At 42.1% G+C, this 26,589-nt stretch overlaps 1 protein-coding gene across 1 annotated transcript in view; it reads left to right on the top strand.

Annotated features, from left to right (window-relative positions):
- SLC4A1AP (solute carrier family 4 member 1 adaptor protein) overlaps positions 1-25,009 on the top strand; it is a gene marked incomplete at its 5' end in the record, with an annotated part of 32,373 nt that extends 7,364 nt beyond the window's left edge. Inside the window, 9 exon segments of the mRNA XM_006172324.2 lie at positions 3,992-4,152; positions 6,612-6,681; positions 7,058-7,244; positions 8,624-8,735; positions 12,593-12,833; positions 18,338-18,424; positions 20,254-20,321; positions 22,806-22,875; positions 24,731-25,009. Of these exon segments, the coding sequence (XP_006172386.2) occupies positions 3,992-4,152; positions 6,612-6,681; positions 7,058-7,244; positions 8,624-8,735; positions 12,593-12,833; positions 18,338-18,424; positions 20,254-20,321; positions 22,806-22,875; positions 24,731-24,780 (1,046 nt within the window).
- Between the last annotated feature and the right edge of the window lie 1,580 nt (positions 25,010-26,589).

The following is a 26,589-nucleotide window of genomic DNA, read 5'->3' as shown; positions in this document are numbered from 1 at the left end:
ACCCAGAAGGCTTGAAAATCACACTAGGTGCATGTGTGTGTGTGCCCAAAAAGGACTGCAGTATGGCCATATCCCTTGGAGGAGGATTTCTTACTTTCCCTCTTTTGTCTCTCTCTGTCTCCAGTGAGTGCATACACCCTAAGGCAAAAACCTAACAAAACAAAACGTGTATCATAATTCACATCAATATAATTCAATCACTCATCATTATTAGATTTACCTAATTTTAAAAAATACCCCTCTATGCCATCATTTAATAATAAGGCCCATATTATGGTTATTCTAGAATTAATTTTTATAATTGCAAAGTAGCTTGTCTACTTTGAAACTACCAAACTACTTACAACAAAATATTCCTTTATCTTTTCCTACCCTTCTTTAGTCCCTATCTCTAGAGGCTTTCAAGTCTTTCTGTATTTCTTTCTCTTTTTCTTTTTAAATAATTTTTTAAAACTTTATTTATTTATTTTACTTTGACCAGAGAGGGACAGTGAGAGAAAGAGGAAAAATGAGAAAGCAAGTCACCAGGTCTGGGATTTGAACTGGTTAGGCATGTGGGAATCCAGTGCCCTTAACCACATGCCACCTGCCGGCCCGTCTTTTTTTAAAAAACATTTATTTGTTTGTTTGTTTGTTGTGATTTTCAAACTCCCAGGTTTAGGACTTGAACTGCAGTTGGCCATATGGGAATCCAGCACTCCAACCACCATGCCACCTACTGGTCCCCAAAATTTTTAAATTATTTTTATTATTTCAACTTTACTTATTTTATTTTATTTGACCAGAGAGGGACAGAGTGAGAGAGAGAGAGCACACGCACAAGCGAGAGAGGGAAAGTGAGAAAGCAAGCCACCAGGTCTGGAACTCAAACCGTGGTTGACCATGTGGGAGTCCAGCACCTTTAACCACCATACCACCTGCCAGCCCCTGAAATACCCATATTTCTAAGAAATGCTATTATATTTTGAGTAATTTTATTTGTTTATTTGTTTAAATTCCCAGAGGGCACATGCACTTGCCAGTGAGACAGAGCAAGAGAGGGAGAGGGAGAAAACACCCCTCAATGGGGCTTGCTCATGCTGCAATCTCTTCTCTGTTTATTTTGTTGGGATTTAGGGCATGCATGTACATACACCTGGCATATTTTTTCAAGCCTCCAGTGCTAGAATTTGAACCATGGTCAGCCATGTTTTTTTTTTTTAAAGGTTTTTTTCTATAAAGCATGTGTGCTTGGTGGAGGGACAGAAAGAGAGAAATTAACCCCTGGGGGAGATGGCCATGCCACAATCCTTTCTCCTCCATTCTCTCTCAGGATTTTTGGCATGCATGCACACACACCTGGTGTTTCAAGCCACTGGGTCCAGAACTTGAACCATGGTTGACCATGTGGGAGTCTAGCACCTTAACCATGATGCCACCTGTTGGCCTCTGTCACTCATTGATTTTTTTTTCTTTTTAAGATTTTTGCCATCGGGCATGTTCGCTCACCAGAGAGACAGTGAAAGAGAAAGTGAGAAATTCGCCCCAGGAGGATGGCCACGCTGCAGTCCCTTCTCTGTTTTCCTCCTAGGATTTTGGGCATGCATGCACACATGCTTGGTGTGAGGTTCAAACAACCAGATCCAGGACTCGAACCATGGTCAACCATGTGGGAGTCCCTGCCTTAACTACCACACCACCTGCTGGCCTCCACTCATCATTTTTTTTCTTTAGGTAAAAATAATTTTTCCTTTTCATTGAGTGTTTCCTTTGCATAGTCTCCTCTTGGCTGCTGTTTTGGTAACAATTAGGTCCCCAACTGGCAAAACCATTGCATCCCACCAGGCTGAGACCCAGTGTGGATACAGGTCCGAACCCAGGGTTTTGAGAATAACAAGAAACAGCAAAACTAGCTTTTCCTTTCACTTAGAACGGACTGCAAGCCAGAGGGTTCACACCTCCACCTTCCACATTTAGAAAACCACAGTTATGAAAACCAAAATGTGTCAGGAATGAAGTATGAAACCCCTCACGTACTCAAGGTTGAGATGGGTTCTGAGAGTTAAGTATCAGACCACCTGACTGTTCTGTTAGGAATGGCCCCACTCCGCATGTTTAAAGAAAAACATTTTTGCTTCTATTCATTTCCCACAGGGGTAGAGAATCTACTGAAAGGAATATAGTGAATCAGAATAGATCAGCTCACTACAAGGAAACACTCCTGGGCAATGATTTTGGTTGCTGAGAATATTCAGCACATCATTTCAAAGTGGCAAAATCAGGGTGATCTGAGGAAAGCGTTCCAAGTATGGCTGCATCTGCTGACAGATTCATGTGGGACACATACACGGAGCTCCCATGTTTTCAGTGTATATGCCAAAGGGCCAAGACCTTTGATTATCAAAATAAGTTATTTTGTACATTACAGTGCACAGAACAACAGAAGGACACTTCCTTGGAGGGTGACAGGCATTTTACACAAGGTCACTATCGCTGAGGCAGAAAGACTGGAGCCCTGTGCTTTCATGAACTCGACCCCTCCTCTTTGGATGTTGTCACCCCCAGTGGGAGTGGCTTCCTCCGCATGTTCTTCTGGCTGCTTCTCCTCATCCTCTTCCTCCTGGGGATAGAAGTCTGGGTATTTCTGCATGCATTTTGCATGGCCCAGAACTAGCCTATACAGTCTGAGTCTTTGACGTCCTCTATAGTGCTATAGTGGAAGCAGGAAAAGGCTGAATTAAACTGTTCACCACAGGGGCGCTGGCCATTCCCCCAAGGCATGGGCAGTTCCAGTTAACGTCTCCATTGGGCAGGATCAGTTCGTGCTCCTCGTACAGATGGCTGGGGTCATCAGCCCCCAGCTCTGCACTGCTTGGTGTTTCATGGTCTTTGACCACAAATATGATTCCATCCTTTCCTTTCTGCTGGCAGTAGGACATGGCTGAAGCTGGCGCTCAGACCATAGCACAAGCGGCTGTGGCAACAGCAGCGATTCCTTCACGCCGTGACCTCCCTCTTTTTTTGAGAGAGACTTTTGCTAGGGGATGTGATTTGCCAGAGAGACAGGCAGAGAGACAGAAAGCAAGAAATCACCCCGTAAGAATGATGGCCACGCCGCAATCCCTTCTCTATTTTCCCCTCGAGATTTTGGGAATGCATGCACAGGTGCCTAGCATGGGTTTTAAGCTACTGGGTCCAAGACTCAAACTGGTCAACTACGTGGGAGTCCAGTGACATAACCATTATGCCAACTGCGGGTTCCCCATGCATCGATTTTTAAGAGCCTTTTACTCATTAAATAGATTAGTTGCTGGTTTGTTTTAATTTTTCTTATTGTAGTAATACATATTACATAAAATTTTTCCGTTTTAAGTGAACAGTTCCATGGCATTAAGTACATTCCCATTGTTGTTCAACCCTCACCACTGTCCATCTCAGAACTTCTTCAACATTCTCCCTTAGCCCCTGGTAACTACTATTCTACTTTTCTGTCTCTGATTGTGACTATTTTAGGTACCTTGTACAAGTGGAATCATGTGATATGTGTCCTTTTGTGACTGGCTTGTTGCACTTAGCATGATGTCTTCAAGGTTTAGCCATTGATTTTCATGTGTAGTTAGACAACTTGTGGGATCCTCTTTTTCAGTAGTTGATGTTTGTTTTGTTTTTAATTTGCCAGAAGGTGTGTGTGCTTATCAGAGAGAGACAGAAAGAGAGAGACAGAAGAGGAAAGTGAGAAAACATCCCCTACTGAGAATGGTCATGCCTTCATCTTTTCTTCATGTCTCCCTCCTTTCAGGAGTTTGGGCATGCATGCACACATGCTTGGGTGTGTTTTTCAAGTTGTTGGGTCTGGGACTCAAACCGTGCAGTTAACCAAATGGGATCTAGCTCATGTAGCCACCAGCTGGCCCAACTGATAACGTTTTAAACTGCTTACTTACTGTCTTCATTCATCTTCTTCTCTTGTAATTATACTTATTTCATTATCAATTATTGTACCCACCTCTAGTATCTCGGAAAAGGAAAGCCAAGAACTGGGAAGATGAAGACTTTTATGACAGTGATGATGATACGTTCCTTGATCGGACTGGCCTGGTTGAGAAGAAGCGACTGAACCGAATGAAGAAGGCTGGGAAGATTGATGAGAAGCCAGAGACCTTTGAATCACTGGCAAGTTTTATTTATAGAAAGAGCTGTAGTATTCATTTATTTAACAAAATAGAGGGTTATTAAATTGTCACTATGCCTTAAGGCCAGCCAAGTATCTTATTTATGATAGTTGCAATTAAAAAAAATGTATTATTATTATTTTTAATCAGACCAGAGAGAAACATGGGGAGAGAGAGGGAAAGCGAGGAAGCAGGCTGCCAGGTCCAGGACTCGAACTGTGGTCGGCCATGGGGGAGTCTAGTGCCTCAACCACCACACCACCTGCCGGCCCTGATAATTAGAATTTTAAAGCAGCATTGGAATCTGCTACTGAAGTATGACTTTTGTGATCTGTTAATTTAATGGTAATAAATAGTCTTTTTTTTTTTCCTTTTTCCTTTTTTTTTTTAGAGAGAGATTTTTGCTCTAGGGCATGTGTGCTTGCTGGAAAGACAGAGAGAGATAGAGATAGAAAGTGAGAAATCACTCCCCAGGGATGATGGCCACACTGCAATCCTTCTGCTCCATTCCCCTCTCAGGATTTTGGGCACACATGCACACATACCTGGCGTGAGTTTTAAGCCACCGGGTACAGGACTCGATCTGTTGTCGACTATGTGGGAGTCCAGCGGCATAACCATTATACTATCTGCTGCTCCCAATAAACAATTAGTCTTATTTAAGTTCTGGTGAAAAAAATGTGACTTGCTGCTAGGGACTTTCCTTTAGGATTTTATTGATATATTAATGAACATTCTTTGGATATATTACTCTCCCAAAAAAGAAAGGAAAGTAATTGCAATTTAGGGCAATCTGAGGTGAAATTGACTTTAGGCTTTCTGCAATCAAGAGAAGTCAAAGGATTTTTATTTAATTAAATTAATTTTTTGAGATTTTTTGCTATAGGGCGCATGTGCTCACCAGAAAGACAGACAGACAGAAAGCGAGAAATCACCCCCTGAGGGGATGGCCATGCTGCAATTCCTTCTCCTCTATTCTCCTCTTGGGATCTTGGGCACACACACACACACGTGCCTGGCGTGAGTTTAAACCACTGGGTCTGAGACTCGAACTGCAGTCGACTACATGGGAGTCCAGTGACATAGCCATTATGCCAACTGCTAGTCCCAGAAGCCAAAGGATTTTTTGAGGAATATAATGTGGTAATAGCCTGAATACGTATATCCTTAATAAAATAATTACAAGATGTCACACAGTAACACTGTATTTAGTAGTACTCAGAACTTAAAACATTACCCAACTTCTATCCCTTTGGTTCATCAGTGAAAACAAATGCTGTGAGCTATTTCCTTGAGTTAAGTAAAGTTTGGGTTATTCATTGTGTTTAATTCTTTAATTCAGAAATGGATTCGATTAGAATTATTGGGTTGTTGGAAAAGTCATGATGTATTTTTTTCTATGTAAAAGTGTGTCTTGACTTTTCTGACAACCCAATAGATAAACAAATGAGAAATGTTAACTCTATAAGGAGCAAATTTAACTGGGCTTCTGAATTAATCCTCTTAAAATTTGTAGTAACAATAGTAAAAACAAGACGGTGATAAGGAAACATAGTTAGAAAGAACAACTTTTGCTGACCTAGCCATGTTAGAATATTCTGGTTGACACCGCTACTCAGCAGTCTGAGGCCACTTGAGAGGCCTAGGTTCAATTCTCACTTCACCTTAAAAAGCCACAGGCAGGGCCTGTGGTGTATCTGTGGTCCCAGCTTTTTTTTTTTTTTTTTTTGAGAAGTTTTCACTGTAGGGCGCGTGCGCTCGCCAGACAGACAGAGAGAGACATAGAGACAGAAAGCGAGAAATCACCCCCCAGGGGGGATGGTCACGCCGCAATCCCTTCTCCTCCATTCTCCTCTGGGGATCTTGGGCACGCACGCACACGCGCCCGGCGTGAGTTTTAAGCCACCGGGTCCGGGACACGAACCGCGGTCGACTACATGGGAGTCCAGCGACATAGCCATTACGCTAACTGCTGGTTCCCGTCCCAGCTTTTTGAAAGGCTGAGGCAGAAGGATTTTGAGCATGTGGCCATTGTGGGCAGTACTCTGAAACTCAATGTGAAAGAGCTCTGTAGTTGCAAGCCCTGTAGTCTCAGCTACTCAGGAGGATTGTGACACAGTGAAACTGTCTTTTTTTTTTTTTCATTGTCAGTGGGCACATGGGCTCACCAGAGAGAGAGAGAGAGATAGGAAAAGTGAGAAGGCACTCCCCCAATGGGTCACGTTTGTGCTGTAATCCCTTTACATCCATTTCTCCTTTTCTTTATGATTTTGGGCACCCACGTACATGCGCCTGATGTGTCTCAAGCCACTAGGGCCAGGTTTCACATGGGATCTGGCTCTCCATACATGGAGCCCAACTGCTGTGCTATGGGTTGGCCCACGTGTGTCTTAAAAAATATAAAAAAAAGTGAATGAACAAAGAAAAACATTGACTAACCCTGTTGAATTGGTGTTATAGGTTGCAAAACTAAATGATGCTGAAAGAGAACTTTCTGAGATTTCTGAGAGGCTGAAAACATCGAGCAGAGGTAAGACTTTCAGCAAATTCTTGGGCAAGGCCTACATATCTAGTGCACATTCTGGGCACGGGGCTGTCTTGGTAAATAAGCTATATTATACAAAATATGAACCCTTCCTAAGGAGGAGTATCGTGTTGTAGAGCTAAAAAGAGCATTATAAGTGATTTGGTTCAACCTCTTTATTTAATGGTTGGGGAGAATGAAGCCCACTGAGACAAAATGACTTCCTAAAGTCTCACCGCTGTAACTCGTTTTTTTTTTTTATTCCTAATGTCAGTGATGTCCTCTGTCCAGCTTTATGTTATGACTTCTGTGGAAACTGTGGCTGAATTTATAAATATTTGGGGCCATCTTTCTGAACATGTATAATCTTTTTCTTGGACAGCTCTGTCAGAGTCTCCATCTCAGGATTCTTTAGATGCATTCATGTCAGAAATGAAATCAGGGAGTGCGTTAGATGGTGTGTCCCGAAAGAAACTTCACCTGAGGACTTTCGAACTGAGGAAAGAACAACAGAGACTTAAAGGGTTAATAAAAATTGTAAAGCCAGCAGAGATTCCAGAACTTAAAAAGTAAGTACATTTTAGTTATATTGGGAATTTAATTAATTAATTTATTTTAATTAGTCAGAAAGTGTGTGCTTATCGGAGAGAAGCAGAGAGAGACCAGGAGAGGAAGTAAATACCCCTCATGGAGAACGGTCACCTTGCAATTTTTCCTCCTCCATTTCTCCCTCCTTTTCAGAATTTTGGATGTGCACACACATCTGCCTGGTATGTTTTTCAAGCTGCCTGGTTTGGGACTTGAACTGTGTGGTCAGCCATGTGGATTCAGCACCCTTAACCACCAAGCCAGGGTCTGGCACCTAATTTTTACTATCTCTTTTTTCCCTTCCTCGGCGTTGTCCTAGTGGGCTTAACTTTTATAACCATCTCCAGCCAGTGAGAAAATTTATGCACACACCAGTTGTGGTATCTCTCACTGTCTTTGTCGTCACTCTTTATATGGGGTATCCTGTCCACTCATGCCCCCACCCCTCACACACACACTTTTCTTTTTCTTTTAACTTCTGTGCACAGAGTTCTTGTGCAATATTATGGTAAGTATGAGCTCTAGATAAATAAAGCATTCATCAGAGGTCGGTGGAAAAATAGAGCTTTACATCATGGATCCGTCTCCTGCTGCCTAGTGGAATGGCATCTTGCTCATGTGTTCTCCTTCACCCCTGATCTTTGTACTGTCATCAGCTTATGAATGTAAAGTGAGGTGACTTGTTATAGATTGCTACAGTAAGGGAACAGCCTCATCTTGCTTTTTTTTATTATTATTTTAACTTTCTTCTTATTATTTTCCAATTTTACCAGAGAGAGAGAGAGAGAGAGGGAGGGAAAGTAAGCCTCCAGGTCCAGGACTTGAACCTTGGTCAGCCACGTGGGAGTCCAGCTCCCTTCACCACACTACCTGACGGCCCCCTCATCATGCTTTTAATAGCACTATATCTTTGACCGTCATCAGGGTCTTTGTCCATTCAGACTGCCAGCTGGAATATTTCTTATAGAATCCTTAGGTATTAATTTGGTGATGATTTTGTTTTTGCCCTTAGTTTCTCTGTCAGTGTCATAGTATTTATTTTTTTTTGAGAGGTTTTTGATATAGGCAGCATGTGCTCACTAGAAAGACAGAGAGGGACAGAAAGAGAGAAATCACCCCCTGAGGGGATGGCCACACCGCAGTCCCTTCTCCTCCATTCTCCTCTTGGGATCTTGGGCATACACACACATGCACCCGGCATGAGTTTAAGCCACCAGGTCCGGAACTCGAACCGTGGTCAACTACATGGGAGTCCAGCGACATAGCCATTGTGCCAACTTCTGCTCCCAGTGTCATAGTATTCTTAAATGAAACCTTGAACTCACTAGAACAGATATGTATAATTATTCTTTCTTTCTAGGACTGAAAATCAGACTACAGGCACAGAAAACAAAGCTAAAAAGCTTACATTGCCTCTCTTTGGTGCCATGAAAGGAGGAAGCAAATTCAAATTAAAAACTGGAACAGTAGGGGTAAGTTGTGAGGAACCACGGTAATAGTTTCCTTCTCCTTCCTGTTCAACTGTTAGCTCTTGAGTTACCTCTTTTCTTTGGAAAGCTCCAACAACTCATTCCACAGTAATGTGAGAAAGCCAGTGGGCTTGGTTTGATCACATCTTTCCCAAATCTTGGTTCTCAGATTTTTCTTTCCAGCTTAGAGTTACTAAGAATTTGTGAGGGCCTGCAGGCGGCATAGTGGTTAAGGTGCTGGACTCCCACATGGCTGACCACAGTTTGAGTCCCAGACCCAGAAACTTGAAACTCATGCCAGGCGCATGTGCATGTGCGCTTAAAATTGCAGGAGGAGAATAGAGAAGGGATTGTGTTGTGGCCATTTCTGTGGGAGATGTTTCCTTTCACTTTCTTTCTCACTGTCTCTCTGACAAATGCACATGCCCAATAGCAAAAATCTCTCTCTCTCTTAAAAAACAAAACAAAAAAAGAATGGATAAATTGGGGTCAGTAGGTGGTATAGTGGTTATGGCTCTAGACTCTCACACGGCCAAACACAGTCTGAGTCCTTGACCTAGAGGTTTAAAACTCAAGCCAGATGCATGTGCATGCATATCAAAAATTCTAAGAGGAGAATGGAGACGGGATTGTGGCATGGTCATCCCCCCCCGGGGGAGGGGGGGTGATTTCTCACTTTCTCTGTCTCTCTGGTTACCACATGTGCCCTATAGCAAAAAAAAAAAAAAAGAATTGGTGAATTGATTCATGGGAATCAATTTGCAGGTAACTGATTTGTATATCACAATACCAGTTTATTATGTTTGATGGTTATTGTATTTAAGAACAGATCTCTAACCAGCCTGTGGTGTGGTGGTTGGGGTAGCTGGATCCCACATGGCCAACTGCACAGTTCAAGCCTCAGACCCAGTGGCATGATAAAACATACTGGGTGCATGTAAATGTGTACCCAAAATCCTGAAAGGAGGGGGAAATGGAGAAGGATTGCAGCATGACCATTTCCATGGGGGTTACTTTTTCACTTCACCTCTCTCTGTCTCTCTCTGGCAAGTGCACACACTCCTTAAGGCAAATTAAAAAACAAGAGGAAGAGGATGGGTCTCCATTAAATTCTTTTTCCTTGGTTGATAGATGTAACACTCAGACTCAACCAGCGTATACTAGTAATATAGTCTAGGCATCTGCCTCTGCTTTATGAATTTTTCCATACTTGATTCAATCCTCGTAACACCTTATAATGTATAGGAATTACTACTGCCTCTACAGATGTGGAAACAGGTCAAATACGAAATCACATCTTCATTCTTTTTTTTTTTTTTTTGGGGGGGTTTTTCCTATAGGGCGGGTGCGCTGGCTTTTGCTATAGGGCGTGTGCGCTTGCCAGAAAGACAGAGAGAGACAGAGAGACAGAAAGCGAGAAATCACCCCCCTGAGAGATGGCCACACCACAGTCCCTCCTCCTCCATTCTCCTTTTGGAATTTTGGGCATGCATGCATGCACATGAGCCTGGTGTGAGTTTCAATCCATCTGGTCCAGGACTCCAACCATGGTTGTTTATGTGGGAGTTCAGCACCTTAACCACCATGCCACCTGCTGGCCCCTCTCTCTCAAGTTTTGTGATCTTTGTCCTATCTGTAATACTTAACTGGTGTATGCTTTTGTTTTACATACATTCCTCTTCTTAGGTTCAGCTTTTAAAAGATTTTTATCAGCTCCAAAGAGCTGAAACTTGTGTATTACTTTGGTAGAGGTATCATAACACAGTAGCATAGATTGGATTGCTTTCACAACAGAAGTTTATTTTTGTAAGGATACCAGTCATGTTGGCTTAGCACTTCATCTGAAAGACCTGATTTTAACTCAGTCACTCTCCTGACATTATCTCTAAATACAGTCGCATTCTGAAGTACCAGGGGACTTCCACTAAATGAATTCCGTGGGGACGGTTCAGCCAATTGCACCTTGAAGTGGGGTAAACTGCCTTCTGGTAGCTGAGATCTGAAGACCAAGCTATATATTCCAAATGGTTTATTGAGATGGAAGCCTTTCTCTATTGTGGGGATGAGGTGCTTATTTATTTATTTATTTTCTAGAGAGAGATTTTTGCTATAGGGTTTGAGGGTATTTGTGCTCCCCAGAGAGAGACAGACAGACAGACAGACAGACAGAAAGTGAGAAATCAACCCAGGGGTGATAGCCATGCTGCAGTCCTTCTTCTCCATCCTCCTCTCAGGATTTTGGGCACACACACATACATGTGCCTGGCATGAATTTTAAGTTGCCAGGTCCAGGACTCAAACCACGGTGGACTACGTGGGAATTCAGTGACAATCATTATGCCATCTGCTGGTCCTGGTGCTTATTGTTTTAAATAGTAGAAAAAAATTTTAATTAAAAACAAACAAACAAAATGCTATCCTTAGAGGATTACTAAACCAAGTCCTATATTAAAAAGATGATACATGGGGCCAGCAGGTGGTGTGGTGGATAAGGGCACTGGATTCCCACATGGCTGATCATGGTTTGAGTCCTGGACCTGGTGGCTTGCTTTCTCGCTTTCCTTTTTTTTCTCTCTCTCTCTGGTCAAATAAAAAAATAAAAATAAGAAATGGAATTAAATAAATAATTCTTTTAAAAAATATTGTTTAAAAAAGATGATATAAGCAAGGTATATTTTGGTACCTTCTCTTTTCTATAACTTGATCAATTTTTATAAAAAGTACTTTTATTGAAAGGCATTGATTAGAATATTTGACCTTAATCTTTGAGAAATAGCTTCCTTCTAGATCTGTTTTATTGATTTTACATGTTATGTTTCCTTGAAATTATGTTAAATCTAAAATAAAAAAGCAGTACAAATTATTTTCTTCTTAGGAATGTGTGTCTGATTTACTCCTTAGAAGATTCATAAAAAATTAAGATCCTTTACTGTCATGAGGTATAACAGAACAGAATTCCTACAGCTGTTACTCACTTGGAATAAATGTTGTCGTTCTCATTAAGCTGTTTTAAGTGTTTTATATTTAATAATCTTTTTTTAAAGAATTTTTTATTTAATTTTATCAGAGAGAGAGAGAAAGAGAAAGCATGGGACTTGAATCATGGTCGGCCATATGGGAGTGTCCAGCACCTTAACCACCATGCTTCTTGCTGGTTCCTAGTAATCTTTTGACCCTGGGAACTAATAAATACGCTTATTAAGAATCCATAAATGGGGACCAGCAGTTAGTGTAATGGTTATATCGCTGGACTCTCATGTAGTCGACCGCGGTTCGCGTCCCGGACCCGGTGGCTTAAACTCACGCCGGACGCGTGTGCATGTGTGCCCAAGATCCCGAGAGGAGAATGGAGGAGGACTGTGGCGTGACCACCCCCCCTGGGGGGTAATTTCTCGCTTTCTGTCTCTCTGTCTCTCTCTCTCTGTCTGGCGAGTGCACGCACCCTATAGCGAAAACCTCTTAAAAAAAAAGAATCCATAAATGAGGGGGCTGGTAGGTGCTGTGGTGGTTAAGGTGCTTAACTCCCACATGACTGGCCATGGTTCAAGTCTTGGACCTGGTGACTTGCTTTTTCACTTTCCCTTCCTCAATTTGTCTCTTTCTCTGGTCAAATTAAAATAATAATAATAATAATAATAATAATAACAACAGCAAATAAAATATATAATTCTTTAAAAGAAATCCATAGATGGATAAAATTTCACATGAAAGTTCTACTTCCAGTAGACTTCTGTGGAATATATCAACCTAGAGAATTTAGACATTCCGTATATTTAACTTAACTTCCTTGAAGAGATTCGTTTCTTTTTATCATTATATATTAGTAGAATTACTCGTCCATGGTTTTGTTTCCTTCATAGAAGTTACCTCCCAAGCGTCCAGATCTCCCTCCAGCTCTAATGACAATGAAGGATGAACCTGAAGTAGAAGAGGAGGAAGAAGAAGAAGAAGAGGAAGAAGAAAAAGAGAAGGAGGAGCATGAAAAGAAAAAAATGGAGGATGGAAGCAGTAAGCTACAGCAGGAGGTAGAACCCGAGGCAGCAGTACAGGAAGCAAGTCCACCCACAGATCTCAAGTGTTCTGAAGCAACATGGAACCATGGTAGTAGCTTCTATCTCCTTCCTGTGCTGTCCAGTGGAGCAATTGCACTAATTATGGATAGGTTTAAAATAGCAGAGCCAGGTCCAATTATAGTGGTACAGGTAGGATGTCACTGTATCATGGTAGAGTCATAGGTAATGGTCCTGAGTTCTGTTCCTGGGTCAGTCTGAACATGTCAGGCTTGCCAATGGGTGCCCTCATTGACACAGAAAGTTGGGTTCCATGGCCCCGATTCCAATGCAGGAACAGCAACAAACTTGGTCCTTTGTCTCATGCTCATGAAAAATTAGAGACGTGGACATAGGAAGTGATTTTAAAGTGGCGTTTATTAAGAGAGGAACAGAAGAACAGTGCTCCCAGGCAGGGAGGGCTCTTAAGAATTAGTTCCTGAAGAGGAGCTATGGTAAGGGGTTTTTATCTTGGTTAGGAGGGGCTTGTGCATGCATTCCCCTCGTGGTGGGTGTCACATGTTAGAGGGACTTGTTAGGAGTGGGTATAAAGGTCATGGGACTCTTTTTGTCTAAAAGCTTTTGGTCATAAAAACCATTATCATCCTGGAAAGTAGTGGGGCCTGAAAGAAACCTTAATTGTTACATTTGCTTTAGGTCATGCTGCCTAGGTTAATCATTGATTCACTGCTATAAGCCTTTTCTGTGAGCAAGCTGTTCAGTGAGAGTTGACCTACTACTGAGCTGCTATGTCTCCATCTTAAAACTTAGCTGTTTTGGGGCCACAGATGGCATAGTGGTTAAGGTACTGGGCTCCTGCATTGTTGACTGTGTTACTGGGCTCCTGCATTGTTGACTGAGTCTTGAGACTGGTAGTTTGAAACTCATGCTGGGTGTGTGTGCGTGCATGCCTGAAGTCCCAAGAGGAGATAGAGGAGAAGGGATTGCAGCGTGGCCATCCCCCGGGGGAGTGATTTTTTGCTTTCTGTCTCTCGTTCTCTGTCTTTTCAGTGAAAAGTCACTATAGCAAAACTCTCTCAAAAACAAAACAAAACATAACCTTAGTCATTTTTTGATTCCATTGTGGGCCTATCTGTTTATCTCATAGTTTTCATTGGGTCCAGGGACTCTTTTTTTTTTTTTTTTTGGAGAGGTTTTCGCTATAGGGCGCGTGCGCTTGCCAGACAGAGAGAGAGAGACATAGAGACAGAAAGCGAGAAATCACCCCCCAGGGGGGATGGTCACGCCGCAATCCCTTCTCCTCCATTCTCCTCTGGGGATCTTGGGCACGCACGCACACGTGCCCGGCGTGAGTTTTAAGCCACCGGGTCCGGGACACGAACCGCGGTCGACTACGTGGGAGTCCAGCGACATAGCCATTATGCTAACTGCTGGTTCCCGGGTCCAGGGACTCTTTAGATTCCAAAGTTTCAAGTTGTCTGGCCATTGGTCCCTGACCCTAATTGTTCTGTGTATGACCTGTGGGGGAAGCTACAATTGCTGATTCCATTTGGAGTCCACTTGTAGGAAAAAGCCATAAGGAGGAAGGAACTACAATTCTAAAGAATCCAGATACAACTGGCTGGCTTTGCATGATCTCATCATCTTTTTATCATGGCTTCCCTAGTGTTCTGCCTAACTTCTATTTACTGTGATCCTGTCTAGCTGGCTAGAAGGCTTGGGCGAGGAGCATGGTATGGCAACGCCCTATCAAGGGTACCTCTTTCTTTCCATCTTTCTCGCTCTCCTTTTTTAAGGAAATAAACTTTAAAAAAAAAAAAAAGAAAAAAGAAAAGCCAGTTTATCCCTGTGTATTTTTTTTTCTTTAGAGAGATTTTTTTCTATAGGGTCCGTACATTTGCTGAAGAGACAGAGAAAGACAGATAGAAAGTGAGAAATCACCCAGGGGGATGACCATGCCTCAATCCCTTCTCCTTTCTCCTCTCAGGACTTTGTGCACACATGCACACGTGCCCAGCGTGAGTTTTAAGCCACGTGTCCCGAACTTGAACCGTGGTCAACTGCATGGGAGTCCAGTGACGTAACCATTACTCCATCTGCTGGTCCCTCCTTGTGCATTTTTACTTTGTAGATATGATACGCTGACTGTAGTAAATGTATTCTCTTGGTCTTTTTTTTTTTTTTTTTTTGAGTGCCAGTCATTATTTATCGCCATTATAAACTAAGGGCATGTATTTCCCATCTGTCCAGTCCCAGAATTACAGAAAATTGAAAGCTGTGGGATCTGAAACCATAGTGCTGTGGAGCAGCCCTGAGCTACTGCCACTGTGTATGTCAGAGGGCAGGGCAGAGTGGGTGGTGGTCTCAGCGTGAGTCTTCCCCTTCCTCGTTTATTCCCAACCCCTCATGCAGAGACTAAGCATAATTATACCTATGGGATTGAAGTTCTCATTGAGGATCATGTCTCATTCATCTTCTTGTCTCTGGTACCTAGTACGGAATCCAGCCCATACCCACTTCAGCAGAGATTTGATTAAAATATTGAAAGAGCATTTATTCTTTTTGTTTTTTTAAAGAACTAGTTATTTAATTTAATTAATCGATTTATTTATTTTTAAATTTTATTTATAATTATTATTATTTAATTTGCTATTGGGCATGAGCACTCACCAGAGAGACAGAGAGAAAGAGAGAGACATGGAAAGTGAGAAAGCAAGCTGCCAGGTCCAGGACTCAAATCAGGGTCAGCCACGTGGGAGTCTAGTGCCCCAACCACCACACTACCATATGATCCCAATTGATTCTTAAATACGCATTTTTCTGATTATGAAAGGAATATATGTTAATTTTAGACTATACATAAAAGTCTAAAGAAGAAAGAAATCTCACAAGCCCACCTCTATAGCCCATCATTTATCTTTTTAGTACTTTCTTACCCTTGTCAACTATAGGGGTTGTTTTCCTGCAGGTTGGCCCAAACTGCTTAACAAGATTAGGATCTCACAGGAAGTAAGGAGCATGCAGAACAACAGTAAAAGCTGGCATTCAGTGTGCCCGGACCCGTTCGGCAGACAGTGTGCCTGGACCCGTTTGGCAGAACGCGTGTTTCTGAGTGTGGGGCTGAGGATTCTAAATAAACATAAAAATAAACACACAGAGACATAAAGTATAGAAAAGGAGGACTGGGTGGGCCTAGCTTCTTTGATGGAGAAAGCCTGTGAACCAGTCTCAGGTTTATTTTATAGGGCAGAAAATGGAGGAAGAGGAAATGGAATGCAAAGCCAGTTGTTTTCAGATGTTAATCAGCTGATGATGGGAGAATGGCCTTGTGATTTCTCTGATATTTGGGGGCTAATTCTGATAAACACATGTGACTTCCTTTAACCTGATACTACTTTGCACATAGCCGATGACAGCACATAGCTAGTGTGTTCATGTGTTGATTGCCTTCATTGCTATGCAAATGGTAGCTCACTGAACAGCATGCTTATGCGTGTATCAGAAGGTCACCATGTTTGCTCAGAATGACTGCTCTCCACACTGTGTGTGGGAATGCATGTGTATCTACTTCCAAAACAAACCACAATTGTCTACATAAAAATATGACTAGTGGTATATAGTCCTTCTTTTTAATAATCCTCAGTTGTCTGAAGAACAAAAGTTACTATTTCCTTATCTGTGAAAGGTAACTTTTGTATTTATATTCTCCTTTGTTGATTGGCAAAATGCCTGGCCCTTTTAAGAATTTACTTAGACATATAGTTTTTCCTGAGTTTGGTCTTTGGTCTATACCAACAGGCAGGGAAGCAGTAAGTATTGTCTTTTGCATTTGTCTAAGGGACCAAAGTAAATATGTATGTGTAAAAATAGCATGGATTTTTAAACTATTTCCTATCCTTTTTTAATTTGTTTTACAACATTGGAATTGTATTATGTGTGCTATTTTATAACCTGTCCTCCCAACACACACTTTTTTTTTAATTGTCAGAGGGCACATGTGCTTGCCAGAAAGAGAAATAGAAAGCATCCCTCAGTGCATCATGGTCACAATTCTTTTTCTCCATTCTTCCTTCCCTTCAGGATTTTGGGCATGCACGCATGCAAGCATGCATATGTGCCCAGAATGGGGTAGCCCACCTGCTTTTTCCTGTGTCTAAAAATACTCTTTTAAAATGAATGTTCTTTTTGTAAAAAAAAATAATTTCTTCCATGAGTGTGAGAGACAGCACCCTTAACAGGGTTTTGATGTCACAATCCTTGATGTCCATACCCTCAGCAAGCCCTGCATCGTGGGCATGCACATGCCTGGCATATTCAGGGAAGTCTCTGGATGTGAACTCAGAACCTTCTAATGTGGATCAGCCTCACAGAGTGTCACATTTTACCAATGTGCCACTGTCCAGATTCCAAAGATACGATTTTTAATAAGAGACATAGTGGTCCATCATACATATGTGTCATATTTTCTCTTTTTTACTTGCTATAGGGTATGTGTGCTCATGGACAGAGACAAAGACAGACAGAAAGGGGGAAAGTCAGAAAGCATGCCCCACGGGAATGGCTATGGTATAATGCCCACTCCTCCATTCTCCTCCAAACATGCATGCTTGCACACATGCCCAGTGTGTTTTTTCAAGTTACGAGGCCCAGAACTTGAACCATGCCATCAGCCATGTGGGATCCACCCGTCTTAACCACCATGCTCTGGCCGATCCAATGCATGTATCATATTTATTAATCAACTCCCAATTGTTAGACATGTTCTTAATTTTTGCTATTATAAGTATACTTGTATATTGTAAATCTTGCTTCTCAACTTTGATTTGTAAAAAATATGTTCCTAGAAGTAGAATTTCTAGGTAAAAGAGTATGTACATTTCTTTTTTTTTTTTAATTTTTAATTTTTTTTATTTTTTTATCATCATATCTTCTTCATATTACATTGGATTACATATAACTTTACAGTGTATTACATTGTTTCTTCAAAAGGGAATGCCATGCACGTCAGTCAGTACAGAGACATTAATCTCCCCACTTCAACATTCCATATCTTTTCTGTTTTCCCCAATCATTATCTTTATTATTCTAATTATTTTTATAAAACAGTCAATTGCTATTTCTCGTTTTGCTTGTAAAAATACTTTGCCCGTCATGAAACACTTCTCAGACCAATCCAGTTGAGAATACTATACATGTCATCATCAACAGTTAATAAGCCCTATCTGTTTCTCACTAACGTCCTGTCTCTCTATTGTTCACTTGCTATCTTTCTCTATCCTCTTCTCTTCACTTACCCCATTCCACACTGTCCTATTCTCATTAAGTACCTTCAAGAGTATGTACATTTCTAAGGCTTTTGGTAAGTATTGCCAAAAAGTTTTGCTTTGAAGTTGAGTAGTTTTCAAATGGAAAATTGGTGGTTCTCTGTTAGACATCTGGAGGCATATTTATTGAAAACCTTATTATTAAGGTTAGTTGAAGCTGATGATAATAAAACTGGATGATTATGTGTGCACTTTTTCTCTTGCTTTTGTTTTCTTGGCTTTCCGCCATGAATACAATCGTAACAATATGCTTTGGTACTGCTTTTTATAGAAAACGTGTCTCAACCCAGCAGGACAGGACGGAATAAAGACTCCCAGGAGATGAGCCAAATGCCGTCATCACGGGAGGAGCCCTCAGGCAAGTAGTAGAGGGACTGCAGGTGGTGTCTGTGAAGTAGAAGAGGAGAGGAGGGAGGGGGAGAGAGAGACAAGGAAAAGGAGGAGCATGAAAAGAAAATCATGGAGGATGGAAGCAGTAGGCTACAGCAGGAGACAGAGTCCGAGGCAGCAGTGCAGGGAATGAGTCTTGTAGGACTCATTAGAGATTGTGGTCTCAGCACAGTCCTTTTCCCTCCATTCCTCCTTCCCTTCGGGATTTTGGGCATGCATGCATATGTGCCCAGTATAGGACCAGCCTATCTGTTTTTTTTTTTTTTTTTCTTATCTCTTAAAATATTCTTTTAAGGGCCAGCAGGTGGCCTGGTGGTTAAGGTGCTGGACTCCCACATGACCAACTGCGGTTTAAGTCTTGGACCTGGTAGCTTGAAAATCACACGGGACACATGTGTATGTGTGCCCAAAATCCCAGGAGAATGGAGAAGGGCTTGCTGCGTGCCCATCCCCCTTGAGGGGGTCATTTCTCCTTCTCCCTCTCATTGTCTCTGTCTCTTTGTCTCTCCCCCATAGTCTCCCCCCTCCATGAGTACATGTACCCTAAGGCCAAAACCTCTTTTTTCTTTTTCTTTCCTTATCTTTTTTTTTTTTTTTTTTTAAAGCATGTTCTTTTTTTAAAAAAAATTTTTCTTAGAGCCGGCAAGTGGCATGGTGGTTAAGGGCGTTGGACTCCCACAGGGCTGATTGCAGTTTGAGTCCTGGACCTGGAGGCTTGCTTTCTTGCTTTCTCTCTCTCTGTCACTCTGTCCCTCTCTGGTGGAATTAAAATAAATAAATAAATAGGGGCCAGCAGATGGCATGATGGTTAAGGGTGCTGTACTCCCACATGGCTGACCGTGATTAGAGTCCCAGACATGGCAGCTTGCTTTCTCACCTTCCCTCTCTCTTGCTCTCTCACTCACTCTGTCCCCTCTCTGGTCAAATTTAAATAAATAAATAAATAAATAAATAAATAAAGTTAAATAATTCTTTTAAAAAGTAATTAAAATAAATAAATAAAGTTAAATAAAATAACTTTTTTTTTGAGAGAGAGATTTTTTGCTATAGGGCGCGTGCGCTCGCCAGAAAGACAGAGAGAGACAGAAAGACAGAAAGCAAGAAATCATCCCCCAGGAGGGTTGGCCATGCTGCAATCCCTTCTCCATTCTCCTCTTGGGATCCTGGGCACGCACGCACACGTGCCTGGCATGAGTTTAAGCCACCGGGTCTGGGACTCGAATCACGGTCGACTATATGGGAGTCTAGCGACATAGCCACGATGCCAACTTCTGGTCCTAATAAAATAACTCTTTTAAAAAAATTTGTTTCTTCCAGGAGTGAGAGAGAAAGAGACAGTACCCTCAGCAGGGCCTGATGTCATAATCCACCCCCAGCCTCAGCGAGCTCTGGATCATGGGCATGCACATGCTTGGTCCAAAGGCTTCCCTGAATAGAGGAGGGGTGGCAGCCGACCTGTAAGGCAGCACAGAGGGCCTTATGGACCCCAAGTGGATGCTGCAGCCAGGGTCCTGGACAGAACCGGAATATACGCAAGGCTTGTGTTTGGTGTCAACCTGTTTGCCTTTCTTCTACTTCTCTTCTCATTCTCATTTACATTTCCACATGGCGTGGTTATATTCTAACTTGTGGAACAGTCTTAGGGTTTAAGAACTAGGGTTATTAGTGAAGTGTTCTTAATATAGTTTTTAAAGTAGTAGAAGGAATTTCTGAGAATTGGACTGTCACTGATGTGTTTCTTTTGTGTTACTTATTCTAAAAATAGCTGTTGCCACTTTTTTTCCCCCCTTAACTTAGTATCGAAGACTGAATATGAAAAAAGCAGAGATGAATTGAAGAAAAAAAAAACTTCAGGTCCAAGTAAAGTAAGTGCTTTGTGGGTCAGCCAGGTGGTGTGATGGTTAAGGCGTCTGGATCCCACATGGCTAACTGCACTGTTCAGGTCCCAGACCCAGTGGTTTAGAAAACACTCCAGGCATGTGTGCGTGCCTGCTCAAAATCCCAGGAGGAGAAGGAATTGTGACATGGCCACCCTGCTGGGTGATTTCTCACTTTTTCCCTCTCTCTCTCTGTCTCTCAGCTAGCACACATGCCCTGTAATTAAAAAAAAAAAAAAAAAAAAAATGATTTTTTTATTATTTTAAATTTATTTATTTATTTTTATTTGTACTTGACCAGAGAGGATCAGAGTGAGAAAGAAAGAGGGAGGGAAAGGGAGAAAGCAAGTTGCCAGGTCCGAGACTTGAACTGTGATTGACCATGTGGGAGTCCAGGGCCCTTAATTACCACACCACTTGCTGGCCCCCACTAAATTTTTTGTAAGTAAGTCGTTTGCTTCTTTAGAAGTAAAAATGAGCCCCCTCATCATGGACCACATCTAGAAGAGTGAATCTTTGGAGACAGATTTAACAGAGTTCCCAGCAGACTTACCCTGACTCCCAGAAATTTGGGCTCCTCTTTATTTTTGTGTTTGAATTCCCTATTCTTGTCTCTATCCTCCCTGTTCCCTATAATTGCTCACATACAAGCTACTGCTTTGACTAATGTGTGAATCTTAATTCATATCCTCGTACGCCATACAAAGACATTTGAATGATATTATTATTTTCCTTATTATACAGAAGGTAGACTACAATGTACTCCATTATGCATCTTTTCTATTTTTTTAACCTTTTTTGCTAGAGGATGTGCATGCGCTCACTGGGGAGGGGGTGAGAAAGCACCCCCTATGGGGAATGGCCACACCACCATTCCTTCTCCTCCACTCTGCTCTTGGAATTTTGGGCACACACATACACGTGCCTAGCATGTTTTTTAGGCCACTGGGTCTGGAACTCAAACCACGAGTCAACCATGTGTAATGCAGCTGCCTTCACCATCATGGCTGCCACCTGTTGGTCCCTGCCTCTAAATTTTATTTTTTTAATGTTATAGAAATCATTCTATATCAGTGTGTTGAGCTTCCTACTTTGTGGATAAACCCTATTTTACCATGTGGATTGTTATTAGTCTTATTGTAACAGTGCTATAACAAGCAACCGTGCTTTACATAGTTGTATATGAATAAGGTAGGATCCCAGCAGTGGGATTGTTAGCCCTCAAGAACACCCTTTGGTTAGGTAATTCACAGGAGGACTCCCAGAGTTCAGCGTGTGGTTGTACTTGCAGTTCTGGTTTGCTACTGCAAAAGGGTATCAGGCATAATGAGCCAAGGGAAAAGGCATATGAGATGACATCAGGAGAAACCCAGCACAGCTTCCAAGGGTCCGCTCCCAGTTCAGTCGTGCAGGATGTACGGAATTCTAGCAGAGTTATGACAAAATGTGTGAGATGTTGCTAACTAGAACAGCTTAGTAGACCAGTGGCCAGTTTTGTTTTGTTTTGTTTTGTTTTCCTGAGGAGTGATCACGTAGGCATTCTGTGCCTGGCTTGTACCCAAATTTCAGACTTCCAGAAGGAAAGCAAGTGTTAACCACGCTGTTTGTAAAAGTTGAGCACAGTGAGCTGCCCTTAGCAGTGAGGGTAGTAGTGACTCTTCCAAGTCCCCAGGTGCCAGCTGAAGGCCAACCCTGCCAATAGGCTTTCAAGGGTAGCAGTCAGGTTGCCCTGTTAACTTTTTTTCTACACCTAAGTCAAAAGGCAAATGCCAGATTTTCCTCTCTGAGGGTTATACCGTTTAGCACATATACCTGTGGTGTGGAAACTGCCCTTTTGTAAAGAGCATCACATCGCTCTCACTGGCTGAGGGTCAGCTTGTTGAGTCTTAAAACCCAACAAAAAAATAAAGGTTCAGCACATGTGTATGCATGCCCAAAATCCCAAGAGGAGAACAGAGGAGAAGGGATTGCCGTATAGCCATCCCCCCGGGGGGGCAGTGATTTCTCATTTTCTGTCTTTCTGTCTCTGTCTGTCTCTCCAGCCAGCGCACACACCCTATAGCAAAAATCTCTCTAAAAGAGAAGAAAAAGAAGGTTCAAAGAGAGAACGCTCACTTAAATGAGTTACTTTGGTCAAGGTCATTGCTTGAAATTCTTTATGTTTTTTGTTGTTGTTTTTTATTCATTAATTTTTTTCAGAGAGAGAGAGAGAGAGAAGGCACCCCCAGCAGAGTCCTCATGCTGCAGTTCACTCCCAGTCTCAGGTGGCCTGGATCCTGGGCACACACACATCACCCAGCGTACTCAGGATGTTCAGGAGGTGAACCAGGACCTGTCCCACATGGGTCCAGTTGTGTTGCTGCGCCACCATCTGGCCCTGTGTTCTCTCTTAGTTTTGCTGTTGACAGGGAGAGCAAGAATAATTCTTAGAGTTAAATTCCTTTAATAAAATTATCTACATTTTGTTTGCAGCCTTCGCTGGCACTTTCTTCCAAATATCCTGAAGATGACCCAGACTACTGTGTGTGGGTCCCACCTGAAGGTAGATTGTTTTTACTTTTCTTTTCCTCTGAGATTTACTTATATTTCTGAATAGGTAAGGGATATTTAAGGTTCAAAATAAGACATTTAGAAGCATATATAGAAAAAGTCAACCTTCTAATAGAATTGGCAGATTAAAAATATCTGAGGAGACATATCAACCAAATATAACTTGTACGCTATGTTATTTATTTATTTATGAATGAGAGATTTTTGCTATAGTGCGTGTCCATTTGACAGAGAGACAGAAAGCAAGAAATCATCCCCCAGAGGTGATGGCCATGCCACAGTCCTTTCTCCTCCATTCTCCTCTTGGGAGTTTGGGCATGCATGCACATGTACCTGGCATGAGTTTTAAGCCACCAGGTCTCAGATTCGAACTGTGGTCAACTACATCGGAGTCAAGCAATGTAGCCGTTACACCATCTGCTGGTCCCTGTATTTTTAGTTTTATTTATTACATTAAAAGGAAGGACAAAAATTCTGGCTGTGCCTCAGCCACTTAGGTTTTTCCTCTGAAGTTAACCAGTGTCAATTTTTTACAAGTTTTTTTGTTTTTTGTTTTTTTTGAGAGAGATTTTTGCTATTGGGTGTGTGCGCTCGCTGGAGAGACAGAGAGAAAGAGAGACAGAAAGCAAGAAGTCACTCCCCAGGGGATCGTCATGCCATAATCCCTTCTCCTCCATTCTCCTCTCAGGATCTTGAATACACATGCACACACGCCCCAGCATGAGTTTTAAATCGCCGGGTTCAGGTTCAGGACTCAAACCACGGTTGACTACGTAGGAGTCCAGTGACATAATCATTATGCCACTTGCTGGTCCCTACAAATTCTTATGTATGTTATTTAAAATGCCTACATAGGCAATAAACACATACTTTTTTACCTTTTTTTTTTTAGAGGTTTTTTGCCATAGGCTCATGTGCTCACTGAAGAGATAAAGACAGAAACAGAGAGAGGGAACGTGAGAAATCACCTCTCGGGAGGTGGGCCATGGCCGTGCTGCAGTCCCTTCTCCATTTTCTGCCTGAGATCTTGTGTACACACGCCTGGCGTGATTTTCAAGCCACCAGGTCTGGAATTTAACTGCATTAGCCATGTGCCATATGGGAGCCCAGTGATATAACCACTATGTCACCTGCTGGCTCATTACCACTTTTTTAAAAATCCAAGTGAAAGCGTATTCTACACCTTGTCTTCCACTTAGCGCTATGAGAGGTCCCTTCATAGCTGCTTATAGTTTCTTAGTTTTGTTTTGTCTTTACAACAGCAGAGTTCTTTTTTTATGGTATGGTTATAATTTTACTTCATTGATCACTTCCCTCAATGGGTATTTGCTCTGTTCCCAGTCTTTTGCCATTACAAATAACTCTGCTATAAATAACCTCTAATGTATATAATTTCATAATATATGTAATTGATCAGGTGTAGAATGCATCTGTAGAAGAAACTTTAAAAAGTTAACATGCTGGATCGAAGGTATGAACAGTTGAAAGATATTATAAATTGCCTTCTATAGAGATCATACCAGGTTTATGCTCATACACACACCTGTAAGGAGATGCATGGAATACTTGTTTTCCCATAAGCTCAACTTATGTTGCTTTTTCTAGGGATGGGGTTCCTAATATGTTAGTAATGAATAGCAATTTATTTACTATATATGTTTGCTTTTTATCTGCCAATAAATGTTAGGATAGAAAGAAAAAAAGGAATATATTTTGAAATTCTACACAAAAAGTAAGATTTCTATCACAGGTGAAACCTCTTTATCTAATTTACTTTTTGCCTACTAGATATCTTTTTGTCCTGATTTTGGAAGAGTAAATGTATTTCTTTTTATACTCTGATCTAGGCCAAAGTGGAGATGGCAGGACTCATCTCAATGACAAGTACGGCTATTGATCGCTTCAGAATGTGACATAGATAATGAATCAAGTTGAACGCCTGGAGGGGTTCAAGTGATCACTTGTCAAATGTGACTGGCCTTTTCTTCTGTGCTCTTGGCGTCCTAAATTTACCTGCCCATCTGGTTGTTCTGGATTTGGTATTTATGTTTAAGTGTTTGTGTCTGTATGTAAAAAGGGAACCATATATTTTGAGAATTAATAAAAGACATGACCGTACAAAATAAGAAGGTGAAGATGTCTCTACCACTGGTTTAAGGACGTGGTCTCTTTGATTAAACTCACAGACAGTACCATTCCCGAGCAGAAGGCTGCTCCTGGCAGTTAGGCTACAGGAGTCACTGATGCTGCCTTCTCAGATAATGGTTGAAATAAGAGATGATGCCGTGGGCATGCCCTGGGTGTCCGTCTTTTCTGAAACTTAAAGTAGATTCGCAGTGGGGACTTCCTACTCCCTCTAACTGTAACCTACCAGGTTTGAGAGCAGACCCTAATCAGGACATAGTTAACCGAATCAGCACCTCACGCAGCCAGGTACTGGTCTTGATTAAAACAGCCCATTGAGGGACCAGCAGATGGCATAATGGTTACAGTGCTGGACCCCCACGTGGCTGACACAGTTTGAGTCCTGGACCTGGAGGCTTGAAACTCACACTGGGCCTGCGTGCATGTGTACCCCAAATCTCAAGGATAGAATGGAGGAAAAGGGATTACAGTGTGGCCCTCTCTCCAGGGGGTGATTTCTCACTTTCTGTCTCTCTGTGTCTCTGGTGAGCACATGTACCCTGTAGCAATAATCTCTCTAAAAAGGAAAAGAAAGCAGCCCATTGAATGTGCTGAACTCTGAACAGTCAGTTTTTCCATCACCATAACACTCCCACTTATTTCAGCTGGGCATTGGGACTTCATTTTGGATATGCATCAGCTGAAGTCTGATTTCCACCATCATAAGCGCAGACCTTGTCACTGTCTCCTAAAGGAAAGAACACTAGCTCTGAATTCAGAGCCCTGCACTGTGTGGCCCTGCCACTTAGCCGAGTAGCCCTGAGCAAGGCATGAGAATAAGCTGGGATGACTGGAGGGTGTCTTCAGGATCACTTAGTCCAACCCCTTGTTCTGTAGGTGAATACCAAGTTGTGACTCATTCCCATCACAGTTTCCTCTCTCTGAAGCCCCAGTTTAGTTAGTGCTGTGTACAGGAGGCTTTCCCTCAGCGGGAAAATAGAGATCATAGTGTATGACCTGCTTGTCACCAGGATGGCCAAGATGGCCAGCATGGAAGAATATCTATGGGGCCAGCAGATGGTGTGTGTTATGTCGCTGGACTCCTACGTAGTCAACCAGGGTTCAAGTCTGGAACTTGGCGGCTTAAAACTCATGACAGGTGTGTGCACACGTGCCTGAGATCCTGAGAGGAGAATAGAGAAGGGATTGCAGCGTGACCATCCCCCTGGGGGGATGATTTCTTGCTTTCTGTCTCCCTGTCTCTCTCTCTCGCTGGAGAGTGCATGCTTCCTATAGCAAAAATCTCTCTTTAAAAAAAATAAAGAATTATCTGTGAAGACACTGAATACCATCACATGCTATTGTTATTGTTAAGATGTTTTCGATTTTCACTGTTTTCTTGTTTTTGTCTTACCATGGCTTTTCCCAGTGAGGTTGAAGTGATTTTCCTGGAACTTTCTCCAGCTCCTCCCTCCCATGTGGAGTCAGGGTCACCATCAGCATCTCACAGGTCTCCTAAAGTTCCACCATGTGGATTGTGTCCTGATTAGAGGTAGAAGACGTATTTCTTACATGGCATTCC

The sequence above is a fragment of the Tupaia chinensis genome, unplaced genomic scaffold, assembly GCF_000334495.1.
Source record: "Tupaia chinensis unplaced genomic scaffold, TupChi_1.0 Scaffold139757_1, whole genome shotgun sequence".
Lineage (NCBI taxonomy): Eukaryota > Metazoa > Chordata > Mammalia > Scandentia > Tupaiidae > Tupaia > Tupaia belangeri.
Note: the sequence above shows the minus strand (reverse complement) of the source record. Positions and strands in the feature narration are given on the sequence as shown.